General features: G+C 49.0%; 1 protein-coding gene and 1 long non-coding RNA gene across 2 annotated transcripts in view; one reads left to right on the forward strand and one right to left on the reverse strand.

Moving 5' to 3' along the window:
• ADRA1B (adrenoceptor alpha 1B) overlaps window positions 1-5,438 on the reverse strand; it is a 41,649-nt gene extending 36,211 nt beyond the window's left edge. The window contains exon 1 of the mRNA XM_056517337.1: window positions 4,204-5,438. Within this exon, the coding sequence (XP_056373312.1) occupies window positions 4,204-5,146 (943 nt within the window). The 5' untranslated portion in view covers window positions 5,147-5,438. The remainder of the gene's footprint in view (window positions 1-4,203) is intronic.
• The window catches only part of LOC130267473 (uncharacterized), a 166,346-nt gene that overhangs the window by 19,009 nt on the left and 131,474 nt on the right, over window positions 1-15,863 (forward strand). The gene's annotated exons all lie outside the window — the stretch shown is intronic.

Raw genomic sequence — 15,863 nt, forward strand, 5'->3', positions numbered from 1 at the left:
CAGTTGTCCATAGCAACCAATCAGATGGCTTCTTTCAATTTCCTTTTTAAAAAAATGAAAGAAGCGATCTGATTGGTTGCTAATGGCAACTGCACCACTCTTCCTCTACACCGGTTTTCATAAATCTCCCCAATATGTATATCTGCTCCAGAGAGTTATCCAGGTTTAGATAAAGTATATCTGCTTTCTTCCAGTAACAGCGATACTCCTATCCTCAGTTTTTCTGTGCTATTGCAGCTCGGTTCCATTTAAATAAATGCCGAGTTGTAATGGCGAACCCAACCTGAGGACAGATGTGGTGTTGTTTTTTGAAGAAAGCAGCTAAGTTCTTCTATCCTGCATTACCGCTTTAGGGTACGTTCACACGCGCAGATTTTTTAGCGGGTTTTCCGCTGCGTATTTGAAAGTGGGCGGGCTCTTCTCGGCTGTCCGCAGCAGATTATCCGCCACAAAAATCCGCCACAGTCCTTACTGACTTCAATGGGGCTTGCGGCGGATTTTTCACAGTGTACATTCCGCCATGGAAAATCTGCTGCGGACAGCCGAGAAGAGCCCGCCCACTTTCAAATACGCAGCGGAAAACCCGCTAAAAAATCCACACGTGTGAACGTACCCTTAGGGTTTTACCCATTAAAGTCAATGCGCAGAAAAATCGAATAGGCAGCAGAGATGCAGCAAAAATATGCACGCGTGAACGTACCCTTAGGGTATGTTCACACGTACGCAGATTTGGTGCACAGGACTTGATGCGCAGGATTTTCTGCCGCAGATTTCAATGTAAACTAAATGACTGAGCGCAGCTTACAAATCCTGCGCATCAAATCAGCGAAGGATCCTGTACGTGTGAACGTTCCCTAAATACGACTGCCGAACATTACTCCAAGTTGCTCGCGGTATGACAGGTTGGGGAACTGAACTTTATAGGAATAATCTCCAACCTGTGAATCGACTACAACTCTCAGCATGGATTTTAAAGGGGTACACCAACCCTAGCATCTTATCCCCTATCCAAAGGATAGGGGATAAGATGTCAGACCGCGGGGGTCCCGCCGCTGGGCTCCCCCGTGATTACTGCTGCGGCACCCCACTATTATTACTGCACAGAGCAAACTCGCTCTGTGCGTAATGATGGTCGATACAGGGTCCGGAGCATCGTTATGTCACAGCTACGCCCCCTCATGACGTCACGGCCCGCCCCCGCAATACAAGTCTATGGGAGGGTGCATGTCGGCCATCACTACCCCTCCCATAGACTTGCATTAAGGTGGCGGGCCGTGACGTCACGAGGGGGGGGCGGAGCCGTGACATCACGAGGGGGCGGAGCCGTGACATCACGATGCTCCGGGCCCCTGTATCGCCGGTCATTATGCACAGAGCGAGTTTGCTCTGTGCAGTAATGATAGCGGGGTGCCGCAGCCGAGATCCCGGGGGTCCCCAATAGTGGGACCCCGGCAATCTGACATCTTATCCCCTATCCTTTGGATAGGGGATAAGATGTCTAGGGGTGGAGTACCCCTTTAAGGGCTAATAGGTAATAACTTGCAGCCGTTATAAGATGTCTAGGGGTGGAGTACCCCTTTAAGGGCTAATAGGTAATAACTTGCAGCCGCTATAAGATGTCTAGGGGTGGAGTACCCCTTTAAGGGCTAATAGGTAATAACTTGCAGCCGCTAGGATTTACATGCTGAGAGATGTAGTTAAATCGGAGATTTTGCAATAGCTGGAGACACGCAGGTTGGTTTGAAAACTTCTATCATCTATCTATGTATATGATATATATATATATATATATATATATATATATGTATATATATTCCTGTAAATGTATCTTTTTTTTTTTGCAATTTTTGTAAACTGCAACAATACATCCTTATGCATGAGAAATGCATTTTTCGCCACATACAAACTTCTATGTACTGCATAGACCAGTATTTCCCAACCATTGTGCCTCCAGCTGTTGCAAAACTACAACTTCCAGCATGCCCGGACAGCCTTCGGCAAGTCCGGGCATGCTGCATGCTAGTTGCAAAACTACAACTCCCAGCATGCCCGGACAGCCAAAGGCTGTCCGGGCATGCTGGGAGTTGTAGTTTTGCAACAGCAGGAGGCACACTGGTTGCGAAACACTGGCATAAACTTTGTGTCACGATTCCCCGTCCCTGAACTCTACGTGAGAAAGCATGGGAAGCGCTCCTTAGTCATCCCGTTGTACGTCTGCATGTTTAATGCGTGAATTCGGAGTTCTACCTTTATTTGGTAAATATGAATTGCCATGTGCTGACTGTGTGTGTCAGGGGTCAGATAAAATCAAGGGACATTTATTCCTGTACCTTTCTACAATGGTCAATCATAAGCCAAGAGTAACTACTTCCTAGGACACCGAAAGAAGCAAAAATTTACAAAAATGTTGTGATTTTACAGAAAAAAAATAATTCTGATTTAAATTCTTTCCATACCGACTAAACTAGAATACCTGATCCAGTGTTATCCAACCAGGGTGCAAAACTACAACTCCCAGCATGTCCTGACAGCCTTTGGAATGCTTCATTTTTAATAGATATTGTACTGTAGATACTATAGAGCAGTGTTTCCTAACCAAGGTGCCTCCAGCTGTTGCAAAACTACAACTCCCAGCATGCCTGTTCAACCTTTAAAAATGCTTCTTTTTTTAATAGATATTATACTGTAGATAATATAGAGCAGTGGTTCCTGACCAGGGTGTCTCCAGCCTTTGGCTGTCTGGGCATGCTGGGAGTTGTAGTTTTACAACAGCTGGGGACTCACCTTTGGGGACTCTGGTCTAAACTGTATCTGCATCCGCTTCTTAGCTAAAAGCAGGAATTGCAGCATACAGATCTGAGTGTTCTCATTCACTGACAGCAAGCGGGCATTTTTTTTTTTTTGAATAGTAAGGAATTAAAACCTGAGTTTATTAGATTAGATTAAAGTCGTAGAGTGTTTAATTTGTAGAATGATTGAGATTAACAAAAAATGGAAAAATGCCTAGATACTCCCAACTGCTTCTCCCACTATCATTATCCAAACCCTAACAAATCGATTCACTAATGTCCAGTTTAGGTGTGCATATACACTGCAGATTTTCCGTAATGGATTTTCATGCAGAAAAAGTGCAGCGTATACATTAGCAGCAATGAGGATGAGATTTTCCAACTCTCTTATACACTCTGCAGAAAAAAATTGTCTCAGAAATGTACCCGCAGTTCAGATTTAAAATTCACAGGATGTTTTGTTGCAAATACGCTGCAGAATTGCTGCAGATTTGACTTCAAACTCTGCAATAAATCTACAGACATTTAATGGTATGTTCATGTCATGGATACGCTGGAGATTTGTTGTGGAAGTTGAAATCTGCAACAAATCTTCAACAAATCTGCAGCAAATCTTGAACAAATCTGCAGCAAATCATCAATAAATCTGCAGCAAATCTTCAACAAATCTGCAGCAAATCTGCAATAAATCGTCAATAAATCTGCAGCAGATCAGCAAATCTGCAGCGTATCTGTGACATATGCACATACTTATAAGGTTCCGGATTTTACTCCGTAAATGCTAGAGGCACAGAAAAACATAAAACTGTGGATTTTTTTACTCATGTTCACTTTTTCATTGTTTTTTATTTTATTTTACATAACCTACACTAAAAATCAGCCCCATCAAATCAACCACAAACTTGCCCCAAAATCTGATTTTGGTGTGAATTTTTGCCCCGTGAAAAAATTATCACTCGAAATCTTCTTTAATGGTCTATTCACACGTACAGTATTCTGTGCAGATTTGACGCGCAGGATTTTCTGCTGTAGATTTCAATGTAAACTGAACACAGCTTGAAATCCTGCACAGAATACTGTACGTGTGAATAGACCCTAATGGTCCTTTCTGCCTTCGAATGAATCTTCTATAGTCTTGGAAGAACACTCCAATGGCTTTGATCGATCGGTTGTCACCGTGTGCTTGAACAATGTTCCAAAATGTTAGAGACAAATGGTCCTAACTTCTTGGAAAATGCTTCTTTGATGCTTCAAATGTTACTTTGAGAAGTCATGTATCTATGTAGGAGTATTTGACCCCATGGACGACTCGAAGACGAGCTAAGGATTTATGATCCCAAAACCTCAAAAAAATTCTAGAAATCAAGTTCACTACCAAAATCGGGGTAAAAAACTAGCAGGGTGAAGAACTTACCTAAAGGCAAAGCCGTGAAGAACGGTAGCCAGCATAAGATGAACAAGCCCACCACAATCCCCAAAGTCTTGGCTGCCTTCTTCTCCCTGGAGAACTTGAGTAGTTTGAGAGATAAGGAGCTGCGAGGCTGTTGGTTCTTGCTTTTGCTGTTCGGAGATCCATCATTCATGTTCCTACAATGAATTCTCAGGGTCAGCTCCTTGGAGTCCATGTTTTCTTTCATGACACCTGCTTCCAAGTTCTTAGTGATCCTCTTGGCCACCACGTAAACTCTGCAATACATCAACAGGATGACAATCAAGGGGATATAGAAGGAAGTCAAAGAGGAAAATATGGCATAGAAAGGTTCAGTGGTGATATCACACACAGCTTCATCTGTAACCGTCTGCTGCTTCCAGCCCAGCAATGGTCCAATGGAGATGACGATGGACAACATCCAGACACCCAACAGCACGAGAAGGACCCTTCTCCTGGTCACTATAGTGGGATACTGAAGAGTGTAACGCACCCCAATGTACCTGTCTATAGAAATGGCGCAAAGACTGAAAATGGAAGCCGTACAGCATAGAACATCCATGGCTGCCCAGATGTCACAAAATATCCTTCCGAAGACCCACTGGTCGGCGATCTCAAGGGTAGCAGAGAAGGGGAGCACCGTGGTGCTCAGGAACAAGTCAGCAATGGCCAGATTGACTATCAAGTAGTTGGTTGGGATCCGCAGCTGCCTGTTGGTGACCACAGAGATGATGACCATGATGTTGCCCACGATTGCCACGGAGATGAAGGCTCCAAGAGTGAATCCAAGGATCATAGCCCTGGTGAAGTCTATAGGTGCGGTCCCATTTTTAAGAGTGTGATTATTAGGTACGAAACTTCCATTGCTCCAAGGTAAAGTCTCAAAAAGTGATGAGTTCTCACCAGACATCTCCAATAGGTCCTCCATGGCTGGGTGATGAGTATTTGGAAGCAGGCAGTGCCACCTTAAAGTGATGCAGAAGTAGTTATATGCATGGTGAAGTGACCAGATAGAAAGACATGCCCAACTTCTCCTTCTGAGGAATCTTCTATGTCCTGTGCTGGGTTGCACTTGGAGTAGAGTGACCTCTGGGAGCCTGTGGTGGAGAGCCTTGTTGTAGGGGGTCGGGGAGGCTGAGCTGGAAGTGGGATGACATGCTGCTCCGCTAACTAACTGCACGTCTCAGGGATCTTCAGGAACATCGCTTATAGCAGCTGCGTCTCCGAAGTGACATCACTGCAAATGCCAGATTCTGCTGAGCGGCCATTAGGGGGCGCAGGGAGTCAAATTAAAACTCATTGACTGACTGAGGGAAGGACAGTGACAGCTGCGGCCAGAGGGGGATCAGAGAGGGGGATGGGGTCTGTCTTCCCCGGGGAAACTCCATAATATGGGGGGATAGACTGTCTGCACCTGAGTAATCTTATACTGTTGGGGGGGTCTCATAGATGCAATATAGGGGGGATAGACTGACAGCATCTGACTAATGTAATACTGCTGTGGGGGGGGGGGTCATGTACTATAGAAGGGACTGCTTCTAAAGTTTTCTAATTTAATTTTATCTCAAGAAATAACAGAAAGGAAGATAGATAGATAGGAGAAAGAGAGATTTGAGATTGATAAATAGATTGATAGCCGATAGGCAAAGTATAGATATGAGAGGGAGGTAAAAGATCTATACAAAGGTTGTCTAGATGATAAGTGAATAGATACATATGTAACAGACAGATAGATATGAGATAGATAGATAAATAGATAAATAGATAGATAGACAGATAGATAGATATGAGAGATAAATAGATAGATAGATCAATAGATAGATAGGGGATAGATAGATAGATAGATTAGATAGATATGAGATAGATAGATAGATCAATAGATAGGTGATAGATGAATACATAAATTTGAGATGGATAGTAGAAAGATAAAAGATAGATATGAGATAGATAGATAGATAGATAGACAGACAGAAAGACATATAGATATGTGATATATATATATATATATATATATATATATATATATATATATATATTTGACAGCTATAGACACAAAGGAAAACAGCACTCCCTGTTCCAATAGATGAGTAGGTGACGGCAGAGCCAGACCTTGGTCAAGCTGAGCTTGAGAAAGACCAGGAGAGCTGGTTGAAACGTCGCCGTGACATTCACTTGATTTATGGAATAAAAAACACTTTTTCATGGATTGGAGTTGTCACGATGCCGGCTGGCAGGTAGTGGATCCTCTGTGCCAGAGAGGGATTGGCGTGGACCGTGCTAGAGGATCGGTTCTAAGTCACTACTGGTTTTCACCAGAGCCCGCCGCAAAGCGGGATGGTCTTGCTGCGGCGGTAGTGACCAGGTCGTATCCCCTAGCAACGGCTCAACCTCTCTGGCTGCTGAAGATAGGCGCGGTACAAGGGAGTAGACAGAAGCAAGGTCGGACGTAGCAGAAGGTCGGGGCAGGCAGCAAGGATCGTAGTCAGGGGCAACGGCAGAAGGTCTGGAATCACAGGCAAGGAACACACAAGGAACGCTTTCACTGGCACTAGGGCAACAAGATCCGGCGAGGGAGTGAAGGGGAAGTGAGGTGATATAGGGAAGTGCACAGGTGTAAACACTAATTGGAACCACTGCACCAATCAGCGGTGCAGTGGCCCTTTAAATCGCAAAGACCCGGCGCGCGCGCGCCCTAGGGAGCGGGGCCGCGCGCGCCGGGACAGAACTGACGGGGAGCGAGTAAGGTACGGGAGCCGGGGTGCGCATCGCGAGCGGGCGCTACCCGCATCGCGAATCGCATCCCGGCCGGAGGTAGTAACGCAGCGCCCCGGGTCCGTGGAACCGACCGGGGCGCTGCAGTGAGGGAAGTGTAGCGAGCGCTCCGGGGAGGAGCGGGGACCCGGAGCGCTCGGCGTAACAGTACCCCCCCCCTTGGGTCTCCCCCTCTTCTTGGGGCCTGAGAACCTGAGGATCAGACTTTTGTCCAGGATATTGTCCTCAGGTTCCCAGGACCTCTCTTCTGGACCACAACCCTCCCAATCCACTAAAAAAAAAGTTCTTCCCCTGACCTTTTTAGAGGCCAAAATCTCTTTGACAGAGAAGATGTCCGAGGAGCCGGAAACAGGAGTGGGAGGAACAGATTTAGGAGAAAAACGGTTGAGGATGAGAGGTTTAAGAAGAGAGACGTGAAAGGCATTAGGGATACGAAGAGAAGGAGGAAGAAGAAGTTTGTAAGAGACAGGATTAATTTGACACAAAACTTTAAAAGGACCAAGATAGCGTGGTCCCAACTTATAGCTCGGGACACGGAAACGGACATATTTAGCGGAGAGCCATACCTTGTCTCCAGGGGAAAAAATGGGAGGAGCTCTTCTTTTCTTATCTGCGAATCTCTTCATGCGAGAAGAAGCCTGTAAGAGAGAATTTTGGGTCTCTTTCCATATGGTGGAAAGATCACGAGAAATTTCATCCACAGCGGGCAGACCAGAGGGCAAGGGGGTAGGGAGGGGGGGAAGAGGGTGACGGCCGTACACCACGAAAAACGGAGATTTGGAGGAAGATTCAGAGATTCTGAAATTATACGAGAATTCGGCCCAAGGTAGAAGATCTGCCCAGTCATCCTGGCGGGAGGAAACAAAATGTCGTAAATAGTCACCCAAGATCTGGTTAATTCTCTCTACTTGTCCATTGGATTGAGGATGGTATGCAGAAGAAAAATTTAATTTAATCTTGAGTTGTTTACAGAGAGCCCTCCAGAATTTAGACACAAATTGGACGCCTCTATCCGAGACGATCTGTGTAGGCAACCCGTGAAGACGAAAAATGTGTACAAAAAATTGTTTAGCCAACTGAGGCGCTGAAGGAAGACCAGGAAGAGGGATGAAATGTGCCATTTTGGAGAATCGATCAACGACCACCCAAATAACAGTGTTGCCATGGGATGGGGGTAAGTCAGTAATAAAATCCATACCAATCAGAGACCAAGGTTGTTCGGGGACAGGTAGAGGATGAAGAAAACCAGCGGGCTTCTGGCGAGGAGTCTTATCCCGGGCACAGATAGTGCAGGCTCGCACAAAGTCCACCACATCAGTCTCTAGAGTCGGCCACCAATAGAAGCGAGAGATGAGTTGCACAGATTTCTTGATGCCCGCATGACCTGCGAGATGGGAGGAGTGACCCCATTTGAGGATCCCAAGGCGTTGGCGTGGAGAAACAAAGGTCTTTCCTGGAGGAGTTTGCCTGATGGAGGCTGGAGAAGTGGAAATCAGGCAGTCAGGAGGAATGATGTGTTGAGGAGAGAGTTCAATTTCAGAGGCATCTGAGGAACGAGAGAGAGCATCGGCCCTAATGTTTTTATCAGCAGGCCGAAAGTGAATTTCAAAATTAAATCGGGCAAAGAACAGAGACCACCTGGCCTGACGAGGATTCAGCCGTTGGGCAGACTGGAGGTAGGAGAGGTTCTTGTGATCGGTGTAAATAATAACTGGAAATCTTGATCCCTCCAGCAGATGCCTCCATTCCTCAAGTGCTAATTTAATGGCTAGAAGCTCTCGATCCCCGATGGAGTAGTTCCTCTCCGCCGGAGAGAAGGTCCTGGAAAAAAAACCACAAGTAACAGCATGCCCGGAAGAGTTTTTTTGTAGAAGGACAGCTCCAGCTCCCACTGAGGAGGCATCAACCTCCAATAGGAAGGGTTTAGATGGGTCAGGTCTGGAGAGCACGGGAGCCGAAGAAAAGGCAGACTTGAGTCGTTTAAAGGCGTCTTCCGCTTGAGGAGGCCAAGACTTGGGATCGGCATTTTTTTTTGTTAAAGCCACAATAGGAGCCACAATGGTAGAAAAATGTGGAATAAATTGCCTGTAATAATTGGCGAACCCCAAAAAACGTTGGATGGCACGGAGTCCGGAGGGGCGTGGCCAATCTAAGACGGCAGAGAGTTTATCTGGGTCCATTTGTAGTCCCTGGCCAGAGACCAAGTATCCTAGAAAAGGAAGAGATTGGCATTCAAACAGACATTTCTCTATTTTGGCATAGAGTTGATTATCACGAAGTCTCTGAAGAACCATACGGACATGCTGGCGGTGTTCTTCAAGATTGGCAGAAAAAATCAGGATATCGTCCAGATATACAACAACACAGGAGTATAGTAGATCACGAAAAATTTCATTAACAAAGTCTTGGAAGACGGCAGGGGCGTTGCATAGACCAAAGGGCATGACCAGATACTCAAAGTGTCCATCTCTGGTGTTAAATGCCGTTTTCCATTCATCCCCCTCTCTGATGCGGATGAGATTATAAGCACCTCTTAAGTCCAGTTTGGTAAAAATATGGGCACCTTGGAGACGATCAAAGAGTTCAGAGATGAGGGGTAGGGGGTAGCGGTTCTTAACCGTGATTTTATTAAGACCGCGGTAGTCAATGCAAGGACGTAGAGAGCCATCTTTTTTGGACACAAAGAAAAATCCGGCTCCGGCAGGAGAGGAGGATTTACGGATAAAGCCCTTTTTTAAATTTTCTTGGACGTATTCAGACATGGCAAGAGTCTCTGGGACGGACAGAGGATAGATTCTGCCCCGGGGTGGAGTAGTGCCCGGGAGGAGGTCAATGGGACAATCATAAGGCCTGTGAGGAGGTAGAGTCTCAGCTTGTTTTTTGCAAAAAACGTCCGCAAAGTCCATATAGGCCTTAGGGAGACCGGTTACATGAGGAAGCACAGGGACACGGCAAGGTTTACTGGGAACCGGTTTTAAGCAGTCCTTGGAACAAGAGGGCCCCCAACTCTTGATCTCCCCAGTGGACCAATCCAGGATTGGGGAATGGAGTTGAAGCCAGGGAAGTCCAAGAAGGATTTCAGAAGTGCAATTGGGGAGGACCAACAGTTCAATCCTCTCGTGATGAGATCCGATGCACATTAGAAGGGGCTCCGTGCGGAAACGTATAGTACAGTCCAATCTTTCATTGTTTACACAATTGATGTAGAGGGGTCTGGCGAGACTGGTCACCGGGATGTTGAACCTGTTGACGAGAGAGGCTAAGATGAAATTTCCTGCAGATCCAGAGTCCAGGAAGGCCACAGCAGAGAAGGAGAAGGCAGAGGCAGACATCCGCACAGGCACAGTAAGACGTGGAGAAGCAGAGTAGACATCAAGGACTGTCTCACCTTTGTGCGGAGTCAGCGGACGTCTTTCCAGGCGGGGAGGACGGATAGGACAATCCTTCAGGAAGTGTTCGGTACTAGCACAGTACAGGCAGAGATTCTCCATGCGGCGTCGTGTCCTCTCTTGGGGTGTCAGGCGAGACCGGTCGACCTGCATAGCCTCCACGGCGGGAGGCACAGGAACAGATTGCAGGGGACCAGAGGAGAGAGGAGCCGGGGAGAAGAAACGCCTCGTGCGAACAGAGTCCATATCCTGGCGGAGCTCCTGACGCCGTTCGGAAAAACGCATGTCAATGCGAGTGGCAAGATGGATGAGTTCATGTAGGTTAGCAGGGATTTCTCGTGCGGCCAGAACATCTTTAATGTTGCTGGATAGGCCTTTTTTAAAGGTCGCGCAGAGTGCCTCATTATTCCAGGATAATTCTGAAGCAAGGGTACGGAACTGTACGGCATACTCGCCAACGGAAGAATTACCCTGGACCAGGTTCAACAGGGCAGTCTCAGCAGAAGAGGCTCGGGCAGGTTCCTCAAAGACACTTCGAATTTCCGAGAAGAAGGAGTGTACAGAGGCAGTGACGGGGTCATTGCGGTCCCAGAGCGGTGTGGCCCAAGCCAGGGCTTTTCCAGACAGCAGGCTGGCTACGAAAGCCACCTTAGACCTTTCAGTGGGGAACTGGTCCGACATCATCTCCAAGTGTAATGAACATTGGGAAAGAAAGCCACGGCAAAACTTAGAGTCCCCATCAAATTTATCCGGCAAGGATAGTCGTATTCCAGAAGCGGCCACTCGCTGCGGAGGAGGTACAGGAGCTGGCGGAGGAGATGATTGCTGGAGCTGTGGTAGTAACTGTTGTAGCATAACAGTCAGTTGAGACAGCTGTTGGCCTTGTTGCGCAATCTGTTGTGACTGCTGGGCGACCACCGTGGTGAGGTCAGCGACAACTGGCAGAGGAACTTCAGCGGGATCCATGGCCGGATCTACTGTCACGATGCCGGCTGGCAGGTAGTGGATCCTCTGTGCCAGAGAGGGATTGGCGTGGACCGTGCTAGAGGATCGGTTCTAAGTCACTACTGGTTTTCACCAGAGCCCGCCGCAAAGCGGGATGGTCTTGCTGCGGCGGTAGTGACCAGGTCGTATCCCCTAGCAACGGCTCAACCTCTCTGGCTGCTGAAGATAGGCGCGGTACAAGGGAGTAGACAGAAGCAAGGTCGGACGTAGCAGAAGGTCGGGGCAGGCAGCAAGGATCGTAGTCAGGGGCAACGGCAGAAGGTCTGGAATCACAGGCAAGGAACACACAAGGAACGCTTTCACTGGCACTAGGGCAACAAGATCCGGCGAGGGAGTGAAGGGGAAGTGAGGTGATATAGGGAAGTGCACAGGTGTAAACACTAATTGGAACCACTGCACCAATCAGCGGTGCAGTGGCCCTTTAAATCGCAAAGACCCGGCGCGCGCGCGCCCTAGGGAGCGGGGCCGCGCGCGCCGGGACAGAACTGACGGGGAGCGAGTAAGGTACGGGAGCCGGGGTGCGCATCGCGAGCGGGCGCTACCCGCATCGCGAATCGCATCCCGGCCGGAGGTAGTAACGCAGCGCCCCGGGTCCGTGGAACCGACCGGGGCGCTGCAGTGAGGGAAGTGTAGCGAGCGCTCCGGGGAGGAGCGGGGACCCGGAGCGCTCGGCGTAACAGGAGTGTTATTAGACAGCTAGATAGATAGATATAAAAATTGATCAATAGATAAATAGATAAAGAGCTGCTCTCAGCTTTATGCATGTCTCACGCGCATACAACTGAAAGCCTCCTCTCAGTGTGAGCCGCTGTGAGCGCCTGCACTATGAAGGAAGAAGAACGCGGCCCAGTGGGAATGCAGAGGAGATCGCTGCGTGACACAGGTGAGTATTTCCTTTTGTTTTGTTTTTGTCCTTTTTTTTCTGATACCTGGCATAAAAGGGGATGGGATGGGGGATCCCACGCCCCGCACAACATTAATGGTGGCGATGGGGGGGGAGGGGGGGAATGTGACATGGTGGCATAGACATGAAATGGGGGTGTGGACATATAACGGGGGAGATGTGACATGGGGAGGTGTGACATGAGGATGTGGACATGAAATGGGGGAGAAATGTGACATGGGGGGGCATGACATGAGGGAGATGTGTGACATGGGGGGATGAGACATGGAGAGGAGATCTGATATGGGGAGGAGATGTGATGGGGAACATGACATGGGGGATGTGACATTGGGGGATTAACATGAAATGGAGGATCTTAAATGGGGGTATAGACGTGAAATGTGGACACGAGATGGTGGAGATGGGAAATAGGGGTGTGTACATGAAATTTGGGGATGGAAATAAAATGGGGGGGGGATGTGAGATGTGGGATAGATATAAAATAGGGGGATTTAAGTGAAATGGGGATAATGGGGAATATGAATGAAATTGGGGGATTTCACCATTTGTTTATTTACCTCTATAATCGCAATTGCACATTCTCTCCAAATCGTGCAGCCCAACTGGCTACCTAACTGCCTTCATACCGATACTGCCTACCAACATACCTTGCTTCCTAACTACCTAGCTAGCTAACTAACTGGATACCTACATACCTGGCTACCTGATTACACACCTACCTACATGCCTGGCTACCTACCTAATTAGCTACCTACCTACATGCCTGGCTACCTACCTGGCTAGAGTTTGCAGAGTTTTACAAGTGTGTCGTGCAGATGCTGAAGAGATGAGTTTTGGCTGGAAGAAGTCGACATGGCCTTCTGATCCAGACGGAGAAGAAAAAAAAGTGGACGTCGACCATCAGAAAAGACATCTGTTACGCCGAGCGCTCCGGGTCCCCGCTCCTCCCCGGAGCGCTCGCTTCACTCCCTCCGCTGCAGCGCTCCGGTCACGTCCTCTGACCCGGGGCGCTGCGATCCTGCTGCCAGCCGGGATGCGATTCGCGATGCGGGTAGCGCCCGCTCGCGATGCGCACCCCGGCTCCCCTACCTGACTCGCTCCCCGTCTGTTCTGTCCCGGCGCGCGCGGCCCCGCTCCCTAGGGCGCGCGCGCGCCGGGTCTCTGCGATTTAAAGGGCCACTGCGCCGCTGATTGGCGCAGTGGTTCCAATTAGGGTTTTCACCTGTGCACTTCCCTATATTACCTCACTTCCCTTGCACTCCCTTGCCGGATCTTGTTGCCTTAGTGCCAGTGAAAGCGTTCCTTGTGTGTTCCTTGCCTGTGTTTCCAGACCTTCTGCCGTTGCCCCTGACTACGATCCTTGCTGCCTGCCCCGACCTTCTGCTACGTCCGACCTTGCTTCTGCCTACTCCCTTGTACCGCGCCTATCTTCAGCAGCCAGAGAGGTGAGCCGTTGCTAGTGGATACGACCTGGTCACTACCGCCGCAGCAAGACCATCCCGCTTTGCGGCGGGCTCTGGTGAAAACCAGTAGTGGCTTAGAACCGGTCCACTAGCACGGTCCACGCCAATCCCTCTCTGGCACAGAGGGTCCACTACCTGCCAGCCGGCATCGTGACAGTAGATCCGGCCATGGATCCCGCTGAAGTTCCTCTGCCAGTTGTCGCTGACCTCACCACGGTGGTCGCCCAGCAGTCACAACAGATAGCGCAACAAGGCCAACAGCTGTCTCAACTGACCGTTATGCTACAACAGTTGCTACCACAGCTTCAGCAGTCATCTCCTCCGCCAGCTCCTGCACCTCCTCCGCAGCGAGTGGCCGCTCCTGGGATACGCTTATCCTTGCCAGATAAATTTGATGGGGACTCTAAGTTTTGCCGTGGCTTTCTCTCCCAATGTTCCCTGCATCTGGAGATGATGTCGGACCTGTTTCCCACTGAAAGGTCTAAGGTGGCTTTCGTAGTCAGTCTTCTGTCCGGAAAAGCCCTGTCATGGGCCACACCGCTCTGGGACCGCAATGACCCCGTCACTGCCTCTGTACACTCCTTCTTCTCGGAAATCCGAAGTGTCTTTGAGGAACCTGCCCGAGCCTCTTCTGCTGAGACTGCCCTGTTGAACCTGGTCCAGGGTAATTCTTCCGTTGGCGAGTACGCCGTACAATTCCGTACACTTGCTTCAGAATTGTCCTGGAATAATGAGGCCCTCTGCGCGACCTTCAAAAAAGGCCTATCCAGCAACATTAAAGATGTTCTGGCCGCACGAGAAATTCCTGCTAATCTACATGAACTTATTCACCTAGCCACTCGCATTGACATGCGTTTTTCTGAAAGGCGTCAGGAACTCCGCCAAGATATGGACTCTGTTCGCACGAGGCGTTTCGTCTCCTCGGCTCCTCTCTCCTCTGGTCCCCTGCAATCTGTTCCTGTGCCCCCCGCCGTGGAGGCTATGCAGGTCGACCGGTCTCGCCTGACACCTCAAGAGAGGACACGACGCCGTATGGAGAACCTCTGCCTGTACTGTGCTAGTACCGAACACTTCCTGAGGGATTGTCCTATCCGTCCTCCCCGCCTGGAAAGACGTACGCTGACTCCGCACAAAGGTGAGACAGTCCTTGATGTCTACTCTGCTTCTCCACGTCTTACTGTGCCTGTGCGGTTGTCTGCCTCTGCCTTCTCCTTCTCTACAGTGGCTTTCTTGGACTCTGGATCTGCAGGAAATTTTATTTTGGCCTCTCTCGTCAACAGGTTCAACATCCCAGTGACCGGTCTCGCCAGACCCCTCTACATCAATTGTGTAAATAATGAAAGATTGGACTGTACCATACGTTTCCGCACGGAGCCCCTTCTTATGAGCATCGGATCTCATCATGAGAGGATTGAACTTTTGGTCCTCCCCAATTGTACCTCGGAGATTCTCCTTGGACTTCCCTGGCTTCAACTTCATTCCCCAACCCTGGATTGGTCCACTGGGGAGATCAAGAGTTGGGGGTCCTCTTGTTCCAAGAACTGTCTAAAACCGGTTCCCAGTAACCCTTGCCGTAACTCTGTGGTTCCTCCAGTAACCGGTCTCCCTAAGGCCTATATGGACTTCGCGGATGTTTTCTGCAAAAAACAAGCTGAGACTCTACCTCCTCACAGGCCTTATGATTGCCCTATCGACCTCCTCCCGGGTACTACTCCACCCCGGGGCAGAATTTATCCTCTCTCTGCCCCAGAGACTCTTGCCATGTCCGAATACGTCCAGGAGAATCTAAAAAAGGGCTTTATCCGTAAATCCTCCTCTCCTGCCGGAGCCGGATTTTTCTTTGTGTCCAAAAAGGATGGCTCCCTGCGTCCTTGCATTGACTACCGCGGTCTTAATAAAATCACGGTTAAGAACCGCTACCCCTTACCCCTCATCTCTGAACTCTTTGATCGCCTCCAAGGTGCCCACATCTTCACTAAATTGGACTTAAGAGGCGCCTATAACCTCATCCGCATCAGAGAGGGGGACGAGTGGAAAACGGCATTTAACACCAGAGATGGACACTTTGAGTATCTGGTCATGCCCTTTGGACTGTGTAATGCCCCTGCCGTC

This window comes from Hyla sarda, chromosome 4, assembly GCF_029499605.1.
Source record: "Hyla sarda isolate aHylSar1 chromosome 4, aHylSar1.hap1, whole genome shotgun sequence".
Taxonomy (NCBI): Eukaryota; Metazoa; Chordata; class Amphibia; order Anura; family Hylidae; genus Hyla; species Hyla sarda.